At 45.5% G+C, this 24244-nt stretch overlaps 1 protein-coding gene across 1 annotated transcript in view; it reads right to left on the reverse strand.

The window, feature by feature from the left end:
* The window catches only part of Tbc1d32 (TBC1 domain family member 32), a 149467-nt gene that overhangs the window by 56416 nt on the left and 68807 nt on the right, over positions 1-24244 (reverse strand). Inside the window, exon 23 of the mRNA XM_010638253.2 lies at positions 20659-20747. Within this exon, the coding sequence (XP_010636555.1) occupies positions 20659-20747 (89 nt within the window). The remainder of the gene's footprint in view (positions 1-20658; positions 20748-24244) is intronic.

Below are 24244 nucleotides of genomic sequence, written 5' to 3' on the forward strand. Positions count from 1 at the left end.
TTCCCTCCTCGGTACTGCAGAAATAGAAGAGGGGGGGTGGGGGGGGGAGGGAAGGAAGGCGGACGGGGGCACAGAAGGCCACTGAGATGTCACCGCTTCCTACACTCAAAACGTCTCTGATGTTTGGATGTTGGTGTAAGCGCACGTTTTACTTATATAGAAGGGTACATAAATCAGGCGAGAAATGTTTGGTTGATACATCTAAGAATTGAAAATAGTAATCCACTGCCACCTCCCAAATCTGACTATAGTAATAAAATGCATGGAAGTAAACCAAAGGAACATCCACTAGCCACAACTTAGGGAAATGTCCTACATGTACATTTACAAACGTGAAATCATTTTACACCAAATACAGATGACACGGAAAGGGAGAAATGCTTGGCCCTAGGGCTAGGACTGCGGTACACAGTGGCAGCCCCTCTCTCCTCTGAGAAGCGATCCAAAAGCATACAGGAAGGAGGAAAATAGCACATGACAGAAAATTTCAACCACAAAATTACAGAAAGAGCAAACAAAATTAGTAAAAATAGGGCAAACCGTGCTGGGAAAGAAAGGGACTGAGAAAGAATATCATGCCTGTCGATGACGTTAAAAAAAAAAACAAACCTGGCACAGCCCTCAAAAATAAACAAATTTCTAAGAAATAAACAAGGAGAATTTGCCCAAAATGAGTACAACCTAAATGCAGGGCCTGAACCTCTGTTTTCAACAGTGGGAATGAAATCAGCAAGAAAGCAACAGGGGGACCCCGGCCCCGAGCACTTCTGGGACACAGAGGAGGCAAAGTGGGACGAGAAGTCCAAAGAAATCTACCATTTATTATTGGTTACTTTGGAGAGATACTGGCTAAATGGTAAACGACTGCTCCCATATTAAGATGGGGTGCAAGAGCACAAAAAGAAGACAAACACGCAAGTGTGCGTGCACACACCAAGTGTGCAACTGCAGGAAGGTTCCGGTTACCGGGACCACGGCCCCGGCTCTCTGCATAGCTGGTGTAGAAATGATTCAATCCCTCCAAACACACGCCACACAGAGATGCTTACAAAGCTGCTGTAGGCAAGGGGAGGAAAGAGGATGAGCCGCTAGCTGACATGCACTAAAAAGTACCACTAAATGGTGGAAAACTGGGACCAAATAATGAATTGTTCAAATGTTTAATATCAACTGTCTCCATTAAGATCTTTGCACAAGGTGCATGAACACAGGGAAGAGAGAGCAGAACAGCCAGAAAGATAAAACATGAGCTGGCAGAGCTCAGGAGAGAAGCAGAGGAATAAAACTGTCACAGAAATAAAGGCAGCACTGGAAGCAGCAGAGGGGCAGACCACAAAACCCAGAAGACAGTGACAGGCACATGGAAGGCCCACTGAAACAGTCGCCACTCTTTACGGCTAAAACTTCTCTGATTTCTGTATCTTAGTGTAACTGCGTGTTTCACTTATTCCCCAGTGCCAACACAGGCAGGCATGGGCTGAAGTGGTTTAAGGAAGAACTACTAAACTGTCTGCTTTCTTTGGCAACAAAACACTACCAATATCGTATCATAAACTAAGGGAGTGGTCTTTCTAACCAGGAGGACAGGTAAGCACAGCGACCTGGGCTGTCCTGGGTGTGGGCAAACCCTTTTCCTGGACCAATTCTGTGGGCTGGAGGAGTACATCAAACCCAGCCAATGATGCAAGACATTAAGATCCTACGGGCACGAGGAGTAATGTAAAGCCTGCCAACTTTAATCCTGGAGCGAATTAAAAGAACAGCACACCCTGTGACGAAACAGTTGATTCAAGGAGAAAAGGAAATTTAACGTTCAAGAACATCCCAGCATAATTCAAGACCTCAGTGTGTAACGGGATGAGGCGTTTAAAAGTTGTCTGCTTGCAGGTGCAACAACCTCCCTATCGCCTGTCTCCCCCAAAGAGATTCTGAGTAAATTAAAAGGAGGTTGTTTCTAGAAATTAATTAAAAAAAAAAAAACCTACCTCAAAATGAGAGCTGAAATCGCATACAGGAAATGACTTCCAATTTCACATACAAGAAAGGCAAGACTGCTCTCCGCCTTTCCTGTTTGCTGTTGAAGAAAGGGGAAGCATTTCCACTCCGGAGTCTAAGGGTAAGCACCGGAGGGCAACACCTACCGAGAAGGCCCTGGGTGAGGCCCTGCCCTGCCCGGTGGGAGAAGGGAGCTGCTGGGGGAGATGGAGCGACTCCCAGGCTCCCACCTAACACGCAAGGATGGGACTTGGACACACGTGCACAGGATGAAAAACAAAGTTAAATAAACCTCCTCAGCACCCCGCACACAAAGGAAAGGAGGAGAGGTTCTGTTAAATGTTAAATAAACCTCCTCAGCACCCCGCACACAAAGGAAAGGAGGAGAGGTTCGCTTTGGCTCCCACGTCAGCCCCAGTCCACCAGCTGCAAGGCAGATGGCGTGGAGAAAGGGGCTGAGGGAGGGGAGCGGCGGATCTCACAGCGGCCAGCAGCAGGGAGAAGGGAGCGCTGGGCAGGGGTCACCTCCAGCCACACCCCACGCCACCTCTGCTCACAAGGCCTCCCTCCTCCGGGGACATTCGGCTATGGCCCCGACCCAGTGACCTTCCGAGACGATTCCACCTGAGCGCAGCCGAGTTCTGGGGCTGTTCTCGATCTCCACCACAACACGCCGCGGACCCTCCATGCTTTAGTAAAGCACAGGTCTACCAGGGAGTGGATGCAAATAAAACCGAGAGTCCTGCCATCTCGTAAGGTCTCCACCCTCTAGCAGCCTGAGATGTTGACGTATCTACCCAGAAAACGCATCAGGAATTGTTAATCTCACACTACTTACTACCAGGAAAATGGACAGCGCCCGGCTTTCGCTTCTCTGACTGTGTCTCAAGAACACTTGCACATTTGGGTACTGCTCTGAACTACTCACCGATGCTATCCATTTTGAGCAATCCGGAACAAGTAAGATCAAAACTCACACAGCCCCCAACTGCAGAAAATCTATCATCTGGGCTCTGAATCTGGCAGATTCAACACCGGCCAAGATCTTGCGGACGTGGTGGATACGACAAAGCTTCTCAGAAATACCTGGGATTCTGGAAGGGACCACGGCCCCTGTGTTAGGGGGGGGTTTCACAGTGTGACACTTGCTGTGATGAAAATCATTTGAAGCTGGCACGAGCACAGCCATTCCACTCACAGCCCCGTTCTGAGTGGAGGAGACAGCGGATCCTCGAGCTGCAGGCAGGGGTGGGGGTCAGAACCACTCTCCAAGGGCCGTTTATTCTCAGAGGACCCTACCTTCATTGTTTCCCACCAATTTCCTTCACCTAATCCTCCAATCTTTCTTATTCTGAGCCCCCAACATCCAGCTCCTCCCCTGGTCATGGTCTGGAAATCTGCGTGAATCTCCACCCAAAGTCTCAGCCCCTCCAGAGCAGGAGTGCCACGTCCCTCACTGTATCCCACCTTTGAAAGCTGCAGCAGAGCCACAGTGGTCCAGTTCTGGAGCTGCTGGTGTAGCCTACAGTGCCATCCTAAACCAGGTTTAGACCTTTTTCTCCTCTAGCCCCCGAGACACAGCGTGTACTGGACCCTGAATCACTTGCTCCTACAACGCAGTGTTCTCGGGCCAGTTTCCCTTCTGAGAGCGGCTTACACCTCATAGCTGAGTGTTACTCTGTGTCTACTCTGCCTTTCAGAAAACCCTGATGCCCCGTATTAGACTGACTGCTAAATTTGGGAAGGAGATACCAGTGAGGTGAACAATAGGAATCTCCTCATCTCAAATGATCCGAATATAACCATTTAATGACCGCCCCACTGCCCCAGGCAGAGGCCGAGTCTGGTCTGAAGATGCGGCACATGGAGAGCCACCTCTAGCAGTGGCAGCAGGTGACAGTTGGCACCTTCAGATTCAAAAACAGACCCTGACACCAACAGACCTCATCTCACCAACTGTGCGCTCTGTGATGTCTCACCAAGGGCCACAGCCCACACACACTGCTTCTGAACCAGGAATCAACTTAACAAAGAGGCCAGGCGCTGAGCAAAGCCCACAGCACCCCGGTGTCTCGAGCCCCCATCTCCCAGACGCGGCTGACCCCAGGAGCTAGTGGACGGCAGGAAGAGACCCCGCAGGGCTGAGACTCCCCTACCAGGCTGGGCCATAGACCCACGTGTGCTTATTTCCCTTAGAACGTGCGGGTCCACAGGTGGAGGAGCAGTGGAGATAATGACTGTATTTGGTTTTCTGAACCCTAATCTGGTGGTGGCCAGGGTTCTGATGGCCTTGAGATCTTATTCTAAAAGAGACACCTTCTGGCAGAAGTGAAAAATGTAAACTTTCCTTTAACCTTTGAAGCTTCTCAAATCGGCAGAATAAGGTCCCCATGCTGGCTGCAGGACTCACCGTGACCGTGACAACCAGCGGGGACTCCCACTGCCCAGGGAGGCGAAGGGAGAGACGCCTGTGTCTGGGGCTCCCAACAGCGTTCCAGCCGTGCCACGTCAAACAGTAAACTTAGCAGAAGTTAACGCAACCCAGGCCAGACAAGATCACTGTGGGCTCCAAAGACACAAGAGTACAGACTCAGGCACAGGACTCAGTCTCGGAGGCAAAGATGCCAAGCAGCTGGGGCCATTTGCAAGAATAAGCAAAAGTAGGATGGGCAGAAGGGAAGTTATGACACAGCGGAAACCTCACATCTGCTTGTAGACAGAACAGCCGAGTCTCTGACCTTCCTCTGATAGGCACACATTTATAAAGTTACCAAGTTCCTCTTCATTCCATATTTTCTTCAGCACATGATTTCGTACTTTAGACTACAGGTTGATTACCTTAGACTACATGAGGATGCACCCTGGCGAGGCAGCAGCACACCTGTCACCCAAGCTAAGGAGGAGGATCGAGTTCAGGCCCACCCTGGGCCACTCAGTGACCTAGCAAGACCGTGCCGAAAAGTAAGATACAAAGGGCTTGGAATGTAGCTCAGTGCAAAGACCATGGGTTCAAATCCTGAAGCCCCAATACCACCCCCGACACACACACAAAGTGAAAAAGTAATTGTAAGTGAACAGAGAACAAAAGTCACCAAAAGCCGATGGGAAGAGGGTGAGGACATTTTTTCTTCAGGGGAAGAGAAATCATACTGTATTTGTAAGACTATTACTGCTATCACTGTGGTCTGGAACTTTAGGCCTCTGAAGTTTAGTTTTTGTATCGGTACACTTTCTTTTCTTTGTAGTGCTGCAGATTGAACCTATGGCCTTGCACAGAGTAGGTAAGTGAGCTCTATCACTAAGCCACCTCCCCAATCCTGTTGGTACTAAGTTTAAAGGATTCGAAATATCTGAAGTGCTCAGAAAGGACTTGGCACCAATCAGGACTGTTATTCCATTTTTCTGACAACCAATAACGTTGAGACAAATTATTGCTAGATATAGAGAAAAACTACCCAAATGGAAAAATAATGTCTTACTGATTCCAGGAAAGTAAATCAGGAGAAGAAATAAAATCACAGCGCAACTCTGAAGTGGCAGAGAATGACGTCTAACCTTTCGGCACAGCAGGTGTCCCTGGGCTGCACTTGGGTGTCCTGACTCAGCATTTCTGGAAAGTGAACCCCAAAACCTCCGCCAGGTAGAAAACAGAGGCCAGCAGAGGGACCGGGACCTCTGGAGATCTGAAGGCAGCTGAGTCTCACTGTCTGAGCTCATCTCCTCTCCACTGACCAGAGCTTCTGGACGGGAGCCTCCGATCCCCCACAGCCAGTGTACGTGTGCACTTCCTTCCCTCCTACCCAGCCATGGCTCGGGCACTGCTCTGTGGACCCCAGCCTATGCTGTGGAAGCCTTATCTCACTTCCAGTGGGGAAAATTCCCCTCTGCAGGAGCAAACTGAGAATTGGGAACTCGGCTTTCAGCTAACAAAGCGCAACAAAGAACATGATAAAACAAATCAAGTTACCATTTGATGGCCAGCGCTTGAAAGCTAGGGGTTTTAGAAATGGAATATGGTCGCTGTGGTTGGGAATATGAAAATCTGCGGCTATGCAACAGGCTGGAGAGATGCCTGCCAGTGCCCGAGCACTGCCGTTCTATGAGGGAGACGCACAGGGTAGGCACGGTGTCCTGGGTTCAAACGCCAGCCTGTGTCATCCTGAGTGAATGCTTCAACCTCTGTGTCCTGCCTGAGGCATGGAGGAAGGTGGACACACGAAGACTACTTCATAGATCTATCCTGACACCAGCTGCCTTTCCCCGAGACCAACGCGGGCTCCGGGGTCATCGTGAGCTTCATCTAGTTTCACTCAGTGGCAGAGGCAGCAGGTTATCTTTTAGGGTGGTCTGCTGATATCTTCATAGACACAGAAAATAAAGCAACTGTAAAAATGTGTGCAATTATTAACTCAAGGACAAGCGAAGCGGAAGGGAGAGGCACAAGCAGGCCCAGCACACTATGGAACTGATCAATGGAAAACATTTACATAGACCTAACGTGAGCGTTCAATACCACTCTGACCAAGAGTGTGATAAGACTACTGGAGGGAGGGAGCAGAGGGGATCTTACCAAAGCCCACAGGTCAAGCGGTGAAAGTGGGAGAGAACACACCAGGATGGACAGGTGCAGCCAAGGTCAGCACTCTGGGGAGGAGAGCAGCTTGCTGGACAGTCAGGTGGGGGGGTCCCTCCTCCTCCTGAAGCCTTCCCGCCACCTGGTCTTACACTGTGCCACTAACTGCCTAGTAGAGCAGGTGACAGCTTGTCTCTGGCAGTGGTCACACAGACCACGAACTAGCATCTTCCCCACATGCTGTCATGACCAGAGATCCGGGTCCTTTGAAGATGTTCAGCCACAGACCAGAACACTGCTCCATTGGAAAAGCACGATGTAGACGAACTTTTGAGAAGCCTAAGCAGACTCCCAAATACTTAAGCAAACACGGGCTGTGTTTTTTAAAATACAGTTGTGGCTAAAGGTGAAAAATATAGGCACGAAGAGGTTAACAGTGGCTTTCTCTAAGGCAGAGGCAGGAATAGGCTTCCTCCTTTTTTATTCCAGCACTCTCCAGTCTACATAAAAAGACATTCTTTAGGAGTTTTTAAGTAGTTACTGATGTCTTTAAATATTAATAGACCATTTTATTCTTTTCTTCAAGTCATCAAGGACAAAAAATAATTAAAATAAATATTGGATTTGCACACGTATGTGTGTGTGTGTACATGGATAAAATCCAAAATGTAGATGGATTTGTCATCATATTATGCTCTAGTTGCTGATTTAAAAACAATTGGAGATACTACTGATATAAAAACAACTGGAGTATTTGTTATTACTAATGTTAATCAGACTAAAGTCTAGCTAGCACTGGGTTACTGGGAATAAACAAGTTGGTAACTGGCTGTAATAAAAGATAATTAGTCTACTATGTTTGTTACTAGTTAAGATAACCAAACTATTTCTAATATGAACTTATTTCTTAAAAGATAGGAATATTTACCTTTTTCTCTTAAGGTCATCTTAGAGGTCAGACTTTGACAGATATGCTAATTATTCATAAAATATTCATTATATTGTATATAAAACTTATGATTGGTGTATAAATGTAAAATAATAACAAACAGCAAGAGATTAATTTTAAAGAATCTTTAGTAATTACAAGTTTCCAAGTTTTGTTTTCAAGAAAAGTAACAGTAAGTTCACCACATTAGAATTCAGTGATACAAACAAAAACATAGCTTTTATGAAAGCCACATTGGTATTTTTTTAAGAGTAAGAAAAATGTATTGAGAGAAGAATAACTTCTGTCTAAGAGAGACAAAAGGGGGACAAGAAAGTGGATTGCCTCCATTCTGGTATCTTTAACAATATTAATTTTAAATGTATATTTAATTGATAATTGCTATATAAGATTTAGGTTAAGAATTAGTAATTTCACATCCTATAAAACTTACTTTGAAATTTGATATTAGGAAAACTACTAATATTGAGCAATATTCTAATTATTTCCCCCACGTCATACACAGTTTTTATGTTGAAATAAAATGTGCTGGGAAGAGTACAACCTTCCTCAAACCCTACTGATGATTAAGGAGACTTTAAACTGCTCGGCCTTGGGCAGGATCTAGCTTCCAAGTATTTACAGTATCGTCATCAATCAACAGATCTAACAAATAAATATTAACCAAATGAGTAAAAGCTTGGCAATGTGGGAGACATGAAAGCAGAAAGCATGAGACCCCCTTCACAGGCGGTGTCTGGTAGAACGAAGATAAATCTCGACTCTGTGAAGTAACCATGAAGTCAGGAGCACAGGGCATGGAGGAGCACAGCCTGGCTGGATGAAGGAGAGCACTCTGCCCTGAGGAGCTGGCACAGGGCTCTGGGTGCTGTGTTCAGACTGGAGCAGCAGGGACAGAGGGGGAAACAGGAAGCAGTCTGACCTCCTGATAGCACGGTTCTGCTGGGGATGCTGAGGAACGGGATACTCAGGGAACTAGAGACGCTGAGAGAAGCCACACAAAGGTGTTTGGAACTCCCGGGTTGGCTCAGTTACTCTTTCTCTGGCTGAGACAAACTACCCAACACTCACAGGTTAAGGGAGGAAAGGTTTATTTAGCTCACAGTTTGTAGAGGTTTCAGTTCATAACTGGCTGGCTCCAAGGCAGAGTGGCACATGGCAGAGGGGCATCACAGAGGAAAATAGTTCATGGTGGGCAGAAGGCAGCAAAGCAAGAGACAACCACAGCTCTTTCTATCCCTTATACCTTATCTGGGCTACTTGGGGAAGGCAGCACCTACACCCTTAATCCTAGTGCCCTTGGTCCTCCCAATGTACCATGAATCAATCCCAGTGTCACACACTCTAGATCCAGCCGCCTCCGAAACAGCCCCACCTGTGACCACATAAGGATCTGGGGGATGTCTAAACACAAGCCATAACATTCTGCCCTGGACCCCCAAGACTCACACACATCCCTTTATTCAATGGCATTTAGTCCATTTCTAAGAGTTGCTAAAGTCCTAACAGTTTCAGCATTGCTCAAAAGTTCAAGTTCAAAAAGTCTCCTCTGAGACTTAAGGCAAATTCTTAGCTGCAAGTGCCTATATAAATGACAAAAACATTTCCAACAATCAGTGGCACAAAATAGACATTTCATCTCCAAAAGTTACAAATGGTGTTACCAAAGAATGGAACAAAAACACGATCAAAATCCAGAAGAGCAAACATTAGATCCAGCAGTCCCATTTCCAGCATCCCCGGGAAACTATGGCAAGTTGTGAGCTCCAAAGGGTTTGAGAGCTCCAGCCCTGTGCCACTGCCAGTGGTTGCAGCTCCTGTGGCTTCTCTCTGGGGCGGCCCTGTTCCCTGCTTGCAGTTTTCCTCAGAAGACCCACGATCTGGCTTCTCCAAACTTCTGGGGTCTCCACACACCTTCGGCTTCACACTCAGCTTCACACACTGCCTGGATTCCCGGACCTCCTTCTGAAATCTGAGTGGAGGCCTTCATGTTCCAGAACTCTTGTGTTCTGCCTGGCCCTAAAACCAGTGCTATGTGGATGATGCCAAGGTCTGCCAACAGATGGAGAAGCCAGGCTTCCTTCTCTCTTGGCTGTAGGGGTCAAGGGCCTATGAACCAAATCCAGAAGAACAACTTCCCTAGGCTGCCACTATTCTGGACAGGATCGTCTCAAAACAAAATCTTTCACTTTTGCAATTTTGAGACTGCAAAGGGTGGAGTCCTGCTGGTTTCTGTGATGTCTTGGGCCATTTTTTCTATTTTCCTCTTCTGAAGTACTTGAGTTTTTCTTGCTAGTCTTTTCAGTGACCAATTTTTCCTCAGTTCCATCTTTGCAGGCCGTGACTTTACTGGAGCCCTGGGTTCATTAAGTACTAGCTAGGTGAATGAAGCAGACACCTACAGTTGTAGAAATTAGAAGTCTTTCTCTGCTGTCCTGAGCTCCTCTTCCGTCCAGAGGGACCACCGTCTCTCATCTGTAGAGGTGACCTCAGCCCGAGTTCTCCCCAGGCACCTGTCCCAGAAGCTTGGCCCCAAGCAGTGACAGCAGGGCCCAGGGCAAGGTGACCAAGCTGGCAGGGTGCCCCATCTGTCTGGGCCTGTCCTGTGTCACTCTAATGACGCTGGGGCTGGGACATCACCAAGTGGAGAGGCTCAGGTGGCCGGGGACCTGCAGCTGGCCCTGACTCAGCTGTATAGAGAGGCAGCAGAGAAGTGGGAGGAGCTCCGTGTGCAGGACAGGGATGTGGAGTCTCAGAGCTGGGCTCGCCTCATGGGGACCACCCCTGGCTCCTGGGACTGAAAGGGTGGATGGGGACAGGGAAGGGAGGCAGTGCAGTCGATCGACCCTCTTGAAAGCAAAGCACCAGGCATGTGCAAACCTCTTCAAATATGTTACATAATCTTTTTTCTTAACCTTAGAAGAATCTCCAGGAAAATAATAACTCCTGAAGTTAAAAAAAAATAGTTATTTGAAACTCAGCAATTCTGCGGTCACATGATGGTTTCTTTTCCTTTTTTATAAAATTTAGGATCTAAAATGCCCATTTTTTTAAAAAGTTATTTCTATTCCATTGTATATACATAGAAAGGTGTCCAGAATTATTTTCTTCAATGTTAATAATGACGTTTGGGGAATTAGGAGGAATTTCACTTAACTTCTTATATTTAATTTCCTATACTGGTTAATTTCTTTATAATAAAGTTAAATTACTATTAAAAAAACAAAGAAAAAATTGAGATGACTTTTGGGATTAAGCAACCAAAGAGATGCATGGGCCACTTAATGAGATAAGACCAAAAGATTCATGTTGTTTATCCGTGGGAGGCGGTGTGGGAATGGAAAACTCTACTTCAGGGGTGAACTCTGTGGTGCCCAGACCATGGGCACCGTGAGAAGCATCCAGAAGAGCAGCCAGGTCAGGGGTGGACACTGGACCATGCACTGACACACGGGGAACACGTAAGGGCAAAGTGAGAAAACAGGTGAAGAACACAGGAAATCCCCAGCCCAGGCACAGGCGCAGGCCTTCATCCTTGCTATGCTTTACACAGGGGCTGTTTGGTGGGTGAGCAGGGAAACTGCACCCTTAGGAGAGTCAAGCAACACACCGCAAAGGACAGATGGTGCCCCGAGCAGAAAGAAGCTGTGCCCTGTGTGAACAGCTCCTGAGACCTACAGCGAGACGGGAACCAGAGAAGGCTCTGGGTTCTCAACGCTAACGAACCTGACACGAGTAGGGTGAATGTTCTCGTGTTAGGTCAAAGCGGAATGAGTACAAGGGGCTCAGGATGAAACTGAGGGCTCCAAGCGAGGGCAGGCGGCACAGATGTGGCTTTGCCAAAGTGTCAGAGAAACAGGCAGGGCTCAATGGGCCGTGGGGTCACCGTGGCGTCTGCGCGTGTTCTGCTGCCTTCCTGCTAAGACGAGAAGCTCATGGCCATAGGGATGGGCCACACAAAAGGAGAGGACGAAGGAAGACAGGAGGGGCCCTCCAAGGAGGTGCTTTCGGAAGTGAGAAATTTCCAGTGCAGAAGCTGCAAGAAGACCTTACGGATCCAAGTCAGGGTTTTATCACAGAGCGGTATGCTGCCCCAGAGTAGAGGCTGCATTTCACAAAGCCTCCTCTACGCTCTCTCTCGAGCATCTGCTAGCTCTGAGGTAAATGTACGAACAGAGAACCGGGTGGGGAGCACCCCACATCAGACACACTGATCGGAGGCTCTGCCCACCAAGAGGACACAACGACAACATCAGTACCAGCAAAAATGCTGCAGGAATAAGAGAAAGCCAGGGATAGGAACTCCCAACGCTCACAAACACAGTGCAAACAAGATGCACTAGGCAGCGGAAGTTACCACCGCAGACTTCAGCACCACTGACAGACTAATGTCAGCAGCAACATAAAATCAAATTAACTTCAGATGCGTTTTGAACTGTATTAGAAAAGTACAACTAAATTTGAGGTCATGAAAATAACAGGTTTCAAAATACAATGAAAACAAATGTAATACTACAGGAAACTTTATAGAAAGCACATAAAGTTGAGAGAAAGTATTCCTCAGAAAGCAGTTTTCTCTTTCTGTTTGGACCTGATGTTATAAACACAGCAAATTACTCGACAGCGCGTGGAAGATGACTGAGACACCAAAAGGTACAGACAAAACATTTCATGGGGAAACATGAAACTGGAACAGAGCTTGTGGAAACACAGAATTCACAAAGCACTACCACAGTGGACCCTCAGGTTACCACCAGCCTGACATACAAACAGCGTGGCCTATGACTGGAATTTTAATTGTGTTTTTTTTTCCTCGTTGAATTTCTTGGTACATTTTAGGTATACAGTACAGTTACATTCATCATTGGGATCTTGTAGGTTTACATGACAGGTCTTGGTTCTCATTTTTTCCCTTTGTCCCTGCCTTCCCTTTACGCCCTCCTCCCTTCCCCATTTACAAACACTTCATTTACATTTTTTCATTTTTTCATATTTTCCCCTTATTACCTTTCCCCTACCCTTCCCACTTCCCCTACACCATTAGCCACTTTCTTCCTATCTCACATTGTACATTATATCACTAGGATCTTATGTACTATTATAGTTTATTCACACCAGAGAAACTATTCGGTATTTACACATGTGTGACTTACTTATTTCACTTAGGAGTATATCCTCAATATGTATCCATTTTCCTATGAATGAATCTAATTTCTCATTCTTTATGGATGAATAATATTCCATTTTATAGAAAAACCACATCTTTATCCAGTTTCCACCTGATGGGCAAATGGGCTGTTTCCAAGTTTCAGCTATTACAAACTATTTTAGCTATTATAAACATGGGTGTGTATACATCACTCTGGTGTGATTCTTTTAATTCTTTTGGAAAGATACCCAGCAGAGGGATGCCTGGGTCAAATGGAACCTCTAGTTAGTCCCAGTTCTTTGAGGTATCTCCATATTGATTTCCATAGTAGTTGCACCAGTCTGCACTCCCACCAACAATGGAGAAGGTTTCTTTGTCCCCACATCCCCGCCAACATTTGTTATTGTGTGATTTCTTGATAGCAGCCATTCTTTGTGGGGTGAGGTGGAATCTCAATGTTGTTTTCATCTGCATCTCTTGAATGACCAGTGATGTGGAACATTTTTTCCTATATTTACTTGCTGCTTTTACTTCTTTGTCCAAGAAATGTCTGTTCATTTCAGATGCCCATTTTTAAATTGGGTCTTTATATTTGGGGGGCTGATTGCTTTGAGTTCTTTATATATTCTAGATAATAATCCTTTGAGAAGCAGCTGGTAAAAATTTTTTCCCACATTGTAGGTTGTCTCTTAGTTCTGTTGATGGTTTCTTTTGCAGTGCAGAAGCTTTTTAAAAAGATGAGATCCCAGTTGTTGATTCTTTCTGCTAGTTCCCGTGCTACTGAGGATTTGTTCATAAAGTCTTTTCCTATGCCAGTGTCTTCAAGAGTTCTGCCTAACTTACCTTCCAGCAAGTTTAGTGTTTCTGTTTTAATATTTAGATCTTTAATCCACTTGGATTAATTTAGTGCATGGTGAAAGATAAGGGTCCTGTTTTAATCTTTGGCACGTGGAGATCCAGTGTTTCCAACACCATTTATTAAAGAGGCTATCTTTCCTCCACTGAGGATGGTCAGCTCCTGTGTCAAAGATGAGGTAGCTGAGTATATCTGGATTTGTTTTTGTGTCTTCCAATCTGTTCCACTGATCCTCAGATATGTTTCTTTGCCAGTACCATGCTGTTTTTTATCACAGTGGCTGTGTAGTATACTTTCAAATTGGGGATTGTTAGAGCCGCTACCATGTCTCTGTTGCCTAGGATGGCTTTTGCCTATTCTAGGTCTCTTCTGGTTCCAAATGAATTTTTGGATTCTTTTTTCTAGTTCTGTGAAATATAGTGTTGGAATTTCAATTGGCATTGCATTAAATCTGTATAGCAATTTTGGTAGCATGGCCATTTTCACTATGTTGATTCTTCCTACCCAGGAGCAGGGGATATCTTTCCATTTTCTTATATCCTCTTTGATCTCTCTTTTCAGAGTGCTGTAGTTTTCAGTGTAGAGGACTTTTGCTTCTTTTGTTAGATTGATTCCTAGATACTTCATTTCTTTGGATGCTATTGTGAAAGGAATTGTTTCCCTAATTTCTCTCTCAGTGAGTCTGTTATTTGTGCACAAGAAGGCTATTGATTTTCGGGTGTTCACCTTGTATCCAGCTGCTCTACTGAATCTGTCAATTAAGTCTAGTAGTCTTTTGGTGAAGTTTTTTGGGTCTTCAATGTAGCGTATCATATCATCAGCAAATAATGACAGTTTAACTTCTTCCTTTCCTATCTTTATTGCTTTAATTTCCTTCTCTTGTCTAATTGCTGTGGCTAATGTTTCCAGAACTATATTGAAGAGGAGTGGTGATAGTGGGCATACTTGTCTTGTTCCTTATTTTAGCATGAAAGTTTTCAGTTTTTGGCCACTTAATATGATGTTGGCTGTTGGTTTTTCATAGATAGCCTTTATTAAATTGAGATATAGACCATCTATTCCAATTTTTTGCAGGGTTTTTATAATGGATGGGTGTTGAATTTTGTCAAATGTTTTTTCTGCATCTATCGAGAGGATCATATGGTTTTTCTTCTTAACTTTGTTAATATAGTGTATTACATTTATTGACTTACATATGTTGAATCATCCTTGAATCCCTGGAATAAATCCGACTTGGTCAGGATGTATGATCTTGATGGTCCTCTGTATTCTGTTTGCTAGTATCTTATTAAGGATTTTTGCATCTATATTCATTAAGAAGATTGGCCTATAGTTCTCTATTTTAGTTGAGTCTTTCCTGGTTTGGGAATCAAAGTGATACTTGCTTCCAGGAATGAATTTGGAAGTATAACTTCCCTTTCAATTTCACTGAAAAGTTTGAAGAGTAATGGTAGTAGTTCTTCTCTAAATGTCTTGTAAAATTCAATAGTGAATCCATCAGGACCTGGGCTTTTCTTTGCTGGTAAATTTTTAATTACATTTTCAATTTCACTGATTTTAATTGGGGTGTTTAAAATGTTTTTATATTCTTTGTTCAACTTTGGTAATTCATAAATATATAAAAATCTGTCCATTTCTTCTGTGCTTTCAATTTTATTAGAGTAAGGTTCTCAAAGTAGGTATTAATGATACTCTGCATTTCTGTTCGATAAGTTGTGATTTCACCTTTCTCATTCCTGAATGCATGGATCTGAGCCTTTTCTTTCCTTTTTTTGATAAGGTTAGTTAAGCATTTATCAATTTTATTTATTCTTTCAAAAAAACTCTTCGATTCATTTATTTTTTGTATGGTTTTCTTGGTTTCCATTGCAATGATTCCTGCTCTAATCTTTATAATTTCCTCTCTTGTTCGAGCTTTGGGTTTTTCTTTTGTTTTTCTAGAAGTCTAAGATTCATCATTAGGTTGTTTATTTGAGCTCACTCTGTTTTCCTAGTGTGGGCATTCAGTGCTATTAATTTTCCATGTAGAACTGCTTTCATTGTGTCCCACAGATTCCTGTATGTTGTACTGGCATTTTCATTTATTTGTAAAAACTGTCTAATTTCTTTAATTTCCTCGGTGACCCATTGATTGTTCAGGAGCGTATTGTTCAATTTCCATGTGTTTGTGAAGTTTCTACAGTTTCCCATGCTATTGATCTCCAGCTTGACTGCACTATGATCTGATAATACAGGGGACAACCTCGATTCTTTTCCATTTATTCAGAGCTGTTCTGTGAGCTAGTATGTGAGCTATCTTGGAGAATGACCAATGTGCAGCTGAAAAGAATGTATATTCTGATTTTGTGGGATGGAACACTCTATAGATGTCTATTAAGTCCATGCGTTCAAAAGCTTGGTTGAGTTCTAGTATTTCCCTGTTGACTTTCTGCCTAGATGATCTGTCTATTTGTGATACCAGGGTATTTAGATCCCCCACTACAATTGTATTAGTGCCTATTTGGTTTTTCATGTTTCTTCGTATTTCTTTTATATAGTTGGGGGAATTAATATTTGGTGCATATATGTTTATGACTGTCATCTCTTCCTCTTGAATTGTTCCCTTTACAAGGATGTAGTGGCCTTCTTTTTCTCTCTTAATGAGTTTTGGTTTGAAATTTACTTTGTCTGTGATTAAGATAGCTACCCCTGCTTCTTTCTGGGTTCCTGTTGCATGGAGAATTGTTTTCCATCCTTTCACCTTCAGTCTATGGACTTCTTTTTGCACTAGGTGTATTTCTAGTATACAACATATTATTGGATTTTGCTTCTTAATCCATTCTGCCAGTCTGTTTCTCTTGATTGGTGAATTGAGGCCATTGACATTGATGGTTATAACTGATATGTACTGACTTATTATTGACACATTATTGGCCTTTTGTTGACTCTTTTTACTTTTTCATCCCCCCTCCTTTTAGTTTCTTGCTTTGACTATCTGGTTTGGTCTGTTGGGCCTCATGGTGTTGTGACCTTCATTGCCTTTTTCTAGGATATTGTTTAGAATTCCTCATAGTACTGGTTTGGTGTTCATGAAGTTTCTCAGGTGTTGTTTGTCATGGAAGTATCTTATTTCCCCATCCATTTTGAAAGAGAGTTTAAAGAGGATACATCAGTCTAGGTTGGAGGTTGTTTTCTTTTAGGACTTGAAATACCTCACTCCAGGCTCTCCTCGACCTGAGGGCTCATGTTGAAAAGTCTGGTGTGATTCTGATGGGCTTTCCTTTGCATGTAATTTGTTTCTTTTCTCTTACTGCTTGTAGTATTTTGTTTTTCTCTTGGGTTTCTGGGATCCTGATTATTATATGTCTAGGTGTAGATTTTTTTTTTTTATCGTGGCTAGTTGGAGTCCTATATGCCTCACTTATCTGTATGTCTAATTTTTCCCTTCTGTTTGGGATGTTTTCTGTCATTAATTATGTGAACAGCTTTTTTAAGTCATTTGTATTTTCTCCTGCTATTTCACTGATTTCTATCAGTCTTATGTTATTCTTCTTTGCATCATCTAGGAGTCATTGGATTGATTTCTCATGATCCCTTACTGTTTTTAAGAGATCTCTCTTTTCATAGTCACTGACTGCAATTCTATTTTCTACATCTGAGATTCTATCTTCACCTTCCTTTATTCTGTTGCATACACTTTCAATAGAGTTTTTAATCTCCTGGATATCTGAATTTGTTTTATGGATTCCATTTATTTCCTCTGTTGGGCATTCATTGTTTCCATTTCTTTCTTATGTTGGGCCTTCATGGCTTCTATCATGGTCCTGAGCTCATCTATTTTGTTCTCAGTTTCTGTTCTAGAATCTCAAATCATGACTTCCATTTTGCTCACCATCTCTATGGTTATCTGGGAAATTATTTCTGTTTTGAATTTTTCTAGAGCCTGATTGATCTGTTTTGTTACTTCCTGTGCTATGGGTTCAGGGTGTCCTGCTGGTTCACTATCAGACTTTTCCTCTTCATTTGCCCTACTGTTTGCCATTGGTGAACTGGAAGTCTTTGTCTCTTGCTTAAGTGTTTTCTCATTTTTATTTTTGTTGTTGGGTTGCCCTTGGTTTAATTTCTGGGTTATTACTTAAATATTCCTGATATAGTTGCGCTTTAGCTTTTGAATCTCTAATGACTCACAGACATTCTCATTTTCATAATATCGGAGAAAACAAGTCATTAAGTCAATCACAATCCTTTATCCCAGTTGATACAATCAGCTACACAATAGGATCAAGCACAACTTGCAAATTGACCATTTGTGGTAGTCATTAATCTATCACCTTTAAGCCATGTGAATTAAATTAAAGTCAAGAAGCAGCCCAAAATATGTTTGCAGTGAATACGCTTTTCAATACAGTATCTTTATCATTTTGGATGGGGGTTTAGACAGAGTTAGGATGACAGGAGTAGATAAGTGAAAGAATTGGAGAAGGTTTCAAGTGAAGCCAGAGGCCACAGAATGACCATACAATCTTTAGGAAATATTAAATTAAAAAAGGGATAGAGTGCAAGAGTAAGGACAAGAATATATCCCCTTAACAATAATAGGAGCTCACTTTCCCTTGAAACTACTGACCCACAAGTGAGGTGAAATGACAGAAGAAAACACAAAGAAAAAAGAAAAAGTCTGAGTTAGGGCAGGAGCAGGAACAGAAAGGGAGAAGAGGAATAATATGGTGGAGCAAGAGACTGAGTTGGAGAAAGAGGAGAGAAAAAAGAAAGAATTTGCAGAGTGGAATGAGGAAAACAAAAGAAAAAAAAAAAGAATTTCAAGGGCCTCTTTCAGACTATGTCTTTGCAGTCATAATATACCACATGCACAGCCACATGCAGCACCAAGTCCCCTGATCTCAGCTAGCCAATGGCAGATCCCACAACCCAGACTGACCTCAGACCGCAAAGCCCAGATTGAGTTCCCCAACCTCCTGCAGGGTTGAACTCCACACAGTTCTATTACAGGTTTCCCCCACCCTTTCTTTAAAGATGTTCAAAGTTGGGAGCTCAGGAAAATATCCTTTATGACCACTTATGCCTCTGCAGAGTGGGTCCAAGGACTGGCACAATCAGGAGGTCTGAGAGCAGGTGGGGGAGGGGGTGTTTCTGGGGCATCTTCCTTGCTGGAGCTGGTGGTGAAGCAGGCAGGGGAGGGTGCGGTTACCTGGTCCCACCAAACGGGCCCAAGTAGGCCGGAGGGACAGCAGATCTTGGAGCGGCCTTCCCAAATCCTGGAATTTTAGTTTTAACTTATGCTCCAGGTCTTGAGTAACCATCCGAATGCCGGCCGCTTGTGCTTCCAGATGGTCTCAGACACAGATTTCACCCTTAGAGAGCTCTGGAAGGAACGAAACAGTGTCCTCTCCTGTGTGGGGTTCACTGAGAGATCCTGGGCCTGCGTCTCTCTGAGGACCCTGAGATCTGCCTGGTGTGGCGAGAGGCTCTGAAGGCTGTGTAGGAGCCTGAGCCTCCATTGACCACCTTGAGCTGCAACCAGCTCTTGGGAGCAAACTGAGTTTCTAAGGTAGAAGCCCACTCTACTGGTATGGTTTTTCTTATAGTGCCTGCTATGTGCCAGGCACTGTTTTACTTTCACATATGCAGTTCTGGGAGAGAACTATGTACCTGCCCCCCTTTAGCAGACGAGGGACCAGGACCAGCCTCACTGCCTGGCAAATGCCGAGCAGCCTGACCCTCGGTCCACCGGCGGCTGGCCACTGTCTCACATGGTATGTTCACCTGCCAGCGACAGCCCGGAAACTCCTGCAGACAGAGGGAGTCCGTGTGGCTACTGAGACAGAGCAGACGGAAAGGAACAAGTTCTCCAGGAGCTCTCGCCTTCTCAATTACTCACCTCATAAAATCCTGTCAGGTCTTTCCCAACAGAACTCTAGGGAAAACTACTTAGAAATACACAAGAGGGCTGGGATTTGGCTCAGTGGTCCCAAGTTCGATCACTGGTACGAGGGGAAAAAATACACACACACACACACACACACACACACACACACACACACACACAAAGAAAAAGAGACACACACTGGGAATATCACTAACACCAGGTCCAAAGCTGTGGTGACGAGCTCAGAACCAACCTGTTGTGCAGAAGGAGGTGCTACTAAGTGGACAGGGCCCCTTCCCACTGCTCACGAGGCACCTAACACTACACACCAAGCCAAGGTGTCTGAGACAGGGGAACCACCCAAGACTTATAACAGGTGCAGCTTCTTATGCCTTCTTTGAATTAGAAGACCAAAAATGAACCTCAACTATCAATGAATGACTCTTTTTTTGTTAAAATACAGATCTTTAAAATATACTGCCATTAGAGAACTCTAAGTTTAGAAAAGGTAATACATTATCACAGACCTCCTTAATGACAGAGAAAAAACTAGTAGAAGGGAGAAGAATCACACACCCATGAAAGTGGATAATTTCCAGGAAATTCAGCAACTTTTAAAGGTGGTAATTCACAGGCGGGAAGCCTGTGGTGTGTCTACACATGATCAAAGTTTAAGAATTTCCTAAGTGTCTTTAGCCCTACCAGCTCTGCTTCATCTCCCACTTGAACAAGATACATAGAATGTCAAGGAGGGGCCACGGGGTTAGTTCAGTGGTTCCGCCACCTGACTCACAAGTGCAAGGACCTGAGTTTGATCCCCGGTACCAAAATAAAAGTCAAGGAATATGAACTTAACCAGAAGGACTTAAGCCTCAGGAAAAGTCAAGCTGAAGAACAATGATGAACACAAAGGCAGCGAAATTTAGGCCTCAAGATAAGTCATCCGTGTCTAGGCCTCTTTCAAAGCTTTGTTACAGCCAGTGTGGAGTCAAACACCAACACAGGGACACCCCCCATGTCTGAACAGTCCTGACACGTCTGCATCAAACCAGCAATCGAAGTCACTAAAAATACAGAACCAGCCTCAGAAAGAGGCTGGGCACAAAATCCTACCTAGATGCTAGCATGTGCTGATCTGTAATGTAACAGGAAGAAAACTGATCGTTAAACATAATTTTAAAATTAGCTAAGGACTTTTCAAAGTATGCAGAACAAATACATCACTTTTTAAACATATAAAACACATTGAAAGTAAAATTTACCACCTTACCTTAGTCCAAAGATGTGTGACTGTTCATAGTTGAATAAAGAATGAATCTTAGCTTCAGAATCCAAAATGATAAGTCGATCAATTATATCCTGAAGTAGAGAGACTGTGCTTTACTGAAACCATTCCAAAAAAAAAATCAATAAATATGCATTTGAATTTGTGATTTTCAGTTACATTTACACTGGAATTACCTGGGAAGCTGTTTTTTAAGAAAACCACAGATGTGTGGGGTCCCAGCCTTAGCAGTTCTGCACTACTGGGTCTGGGCGCAGCCTGGGATCATGAATGGAAATTTGTATAAATTCCTGAAGTTAACCTAACACTCAGCCAAAGATGAGGGCCACTAATTTAGACCCAACCTAGGAACAGGTAAGCAACTCCTACAGTTAGTAAAATTATGGTAAAACTGGCAAAAATGCAAACTACTCTGAAAAACACACCCAAAATCTAGAAATGCAGCACACAAACAATGGATCTGGTGCTTTTATCTAGGAGGTATGTGAGATTTTGATGATAAATACTCTCTGGCTCAAATGGTTGAATGTTGAGTTACTTGGGGACTTTACAAATACACCCTAAAGCCTAATTCTTCCTAAGGCCCACTCACTGCTCAGGGCTGAGCTCCCAAGACCCCAGGGTTACAGCAGCCTCCAGCCTCAAAGGCCAGGGCAGGCAGCACCCCTGCCACCCGCTGTGTCCAGCACCACAGCTCACTGCCACACGGTTCCCAGAACTAATGGCTACGCGCACGCCTTGCTGCGGGGGAGGCCTGAGACTCGTCCCTCCACTGCTCCTTTTCCTGCCCAAGAACACTGCTCGCCTCCAACTCCAGTCTTCTTTGACCAGAGGGGCAAAACACAGAAGGGCCGTCCTGGGAGCAGAGGTGGGACAGTTCACTGAGGACTTTGTGAATGACAGAAAGACCACCCGCCCAGCAAAGAGGAGGGGAGCCTGAACAGGAGGGAAATGCAGGTAACCCAAAAATCACGTGTGAGAATACTAACTAAAAAATGTGACTCAAGATCCTAACGGGACAATTAGCAACGTGAAATAGGAAGAAAAGGACCAAAGGTGTAGGGACAGTGAGAAGGATAGGGAAAGGGGAATAAGGGAAAAGGAAAAAAATATGAGAAAATGTAAAAATGGAATTAAAGCGTTTGAAGGTGAGGAGGGGAGAAGGGGGTGAAGGGAGGGGACAAGGGGAAAAAGAAAAAAAATGTGAAAACTGGGTTCCTGGATAAGCTAGCCCAGTAAAACCTGATCCTTTAGACAGGCACACACTTGCCATCCTACAGGCTCCCCAGGAGCAACAAGATGGCACTGGACACACGAGTTTAAATGGGCACTCATGAGCTCTGAGGAACAGGAAGAGGCCATCCCGCCTGAGGGCTCTGTCCTGTCTTCTGCTGCTGCCACTGTTACCCAAGGGGCTGCACAACCCACCCAGAGGCCCTGCTTCCTTCCCAACCTCAGCTCCAGGGCGACGCAGAGCAGCCCTCACTGCCCAGCACCCGGGACCGCTCAGCAAGCCGTCTGTGGGGATAGATGGCCAGGCTCGCTGTGTTCCCCAAACAGGGGACATTCTCTACTGACTAAGTCACGGTGGGTAAGAGCCAGGGTCATCCTCACAGAACAATCTGGAGCTGCTCCTGTACCGCCAGACCTCTCCCTGAACAGAGGCTGCAGAGCCGAGCCAGCAGGATGGGAAGGCTCACCACAGAGGTCCCACCGCGGGGGTCAGAGCAACTGCGCCCACCCCTCTTTCCCCACAGGAGCCAGGCTCAGACCACTGACAGCAGGGCCAGCCCAGGTCTGCATCTAAGCGTCTGCAGGGGCGAAGATGCTGGAAAGAGCCTGTGTTACCCACAAGCCAGTGGGGGAGCAGGCCGCAGCCACCGTCAGCCATGAGGCACTGTCCGGGCAAAGGCAACAGTGTAGTTTCTTCCTGAATGAGGATCACAGTGACCCACGGCCACCTGGGAAGCTGCTTGTGGGGCACTGCGGTACCCAAACACCGCACACGTGCAAGGGAAGCGGCGTCCTAGGTCTGGTGGCAGCTTCCCAGCAACCAGCCAGGGAGAGCAAGGCCTGGGCCTTGTAGAGAGCAGCGGAGCCCAGTTCGTTCCCAGCTTACTGTCTGGTCTGAGAACAAGCTCTGTGCACTGTGGCCAGCCTGAGCCCCAGGATGAGCGCCTGGCCATGTCCCACTGTCCCCAGACTTCCCCCCCTCCTTCCCAGGAGCACTGGAGCAGAGCGACAGCACGGTGACCATTAAGGCTCACCTTAGGGCTTTTCCAAAGGTGAGGGCAGGGGAGGGCAGGAAAGCCAGGCTCCTGCATGGGGTGCAGCCTGGTAACCATGTCCATACCTGCTGCCCAAGGCCTGCAGCTGCCGTCCTGTGCCACGCAGTCTTTGCAGAGGTGATTGAGACTCTTCTCTTTCCACTGATGAGGACGGAGCCCAGGGCCTCCACCCCACCAGCTCTGCTGTACGCTCAGCCTTTGTTTTTATTTTGAGACAGGGCCACACTAAATCACTAAGTTGCCCACACTGGGCTTAAAGCTTGTGAACCTAATGTAAATTCCACCTGGATTATCCAGACAGACCCAAAGTCCAAGAGAAGCACCCTCAGAAGAGAAACATGAAGACACTGAAGACGGAGGAGAGGGGTGGTCTTGGGAGCACAAAGGCGGAACCAAGTTACACAGCAACAAGATGTGAAACCAAAGCTGTAGAGGTGGAAGGGTCTGTCCTGGCGCCCGTGCGCTGAGCACTCCAGTCTCAGGCTGTGTCAAGGAGAGCAGTAGGGAGGCCCCTCAGGGAGGGAGGGCTCTGCCTGAGGCAGCCCCAGCAGGGGAGAGGTCAGCCTTCCACAGTGCCAACTCAGCTCATTTAACCCTCCAGCTACTTGTGATAAGAACAGCGCCACTCTCCTTTCGAACCATTCTGTGGAAGTCCCATGCATATTTCATACATGCAGCGTGATGACTCCGGAGACACCTGTGAAGCCACAGGCACAATGTATGCAGTAACCTTCTCCATACACCCCAAAACCCACCTCCCGCTTCACTGTAGCTTGTGATGGGGATGCCAGATACACCTGCTGGAGGAGCCGAGACGGGGGACGCAAGCTTGAAGCTGGCCCAGAGACTAGAGACCCGTCTCAAAATCAAATGAGAAAGTGGCACAGCATTTGCCTGGCGTGAACAAGTCTGTGGGTCCTGCCTTCATGGGGGGCGGACAGGCAGGCGGAGGGGAGGGGAGGGAGAGGGGAGAAGAGGGAGAGGGAGAGGAGAGGGAACCTACCGCCTGGGCCAACTGGAAGCACGTGGCACTGTTAGCTACTGGCACAGCGCTGTGAGCTGCAGGGCTTGGGTACCCTGTGTAAGCAACCTCCGTGCCCTGAATGCCAGCTGCCGTCTTTCCCCTCTTGCCTCCCCCAGCCCAGCAACCAGCACGCCACTCCTTGCTCCCTTCCATGTGACTTTTCAGACTCATCACTAAGCGATGGCACCTGACACACAGACTTCGGGTCTCCTCAGAACTCTTAGCCGTCTGCCCTCTCTCCTCCATTGACAAATCGTGA

Source organism: Fukomys damarensis, unplaced genomic scaffold (assembly GCF_012274545.1).
Source record: "Fukomys damarensis isolate Sample0158 unplaced genomic scaffold, DMR_v1.0_HiC HiC_scaffold_14, whole genome shotgun sequence".
NCBI classification, from domain to species: Eukaryota; Metazoa; Chordata; class Mammalia; order Rodentia; family Bathyergidae; genus Fukomys; species Fukomys damarensis.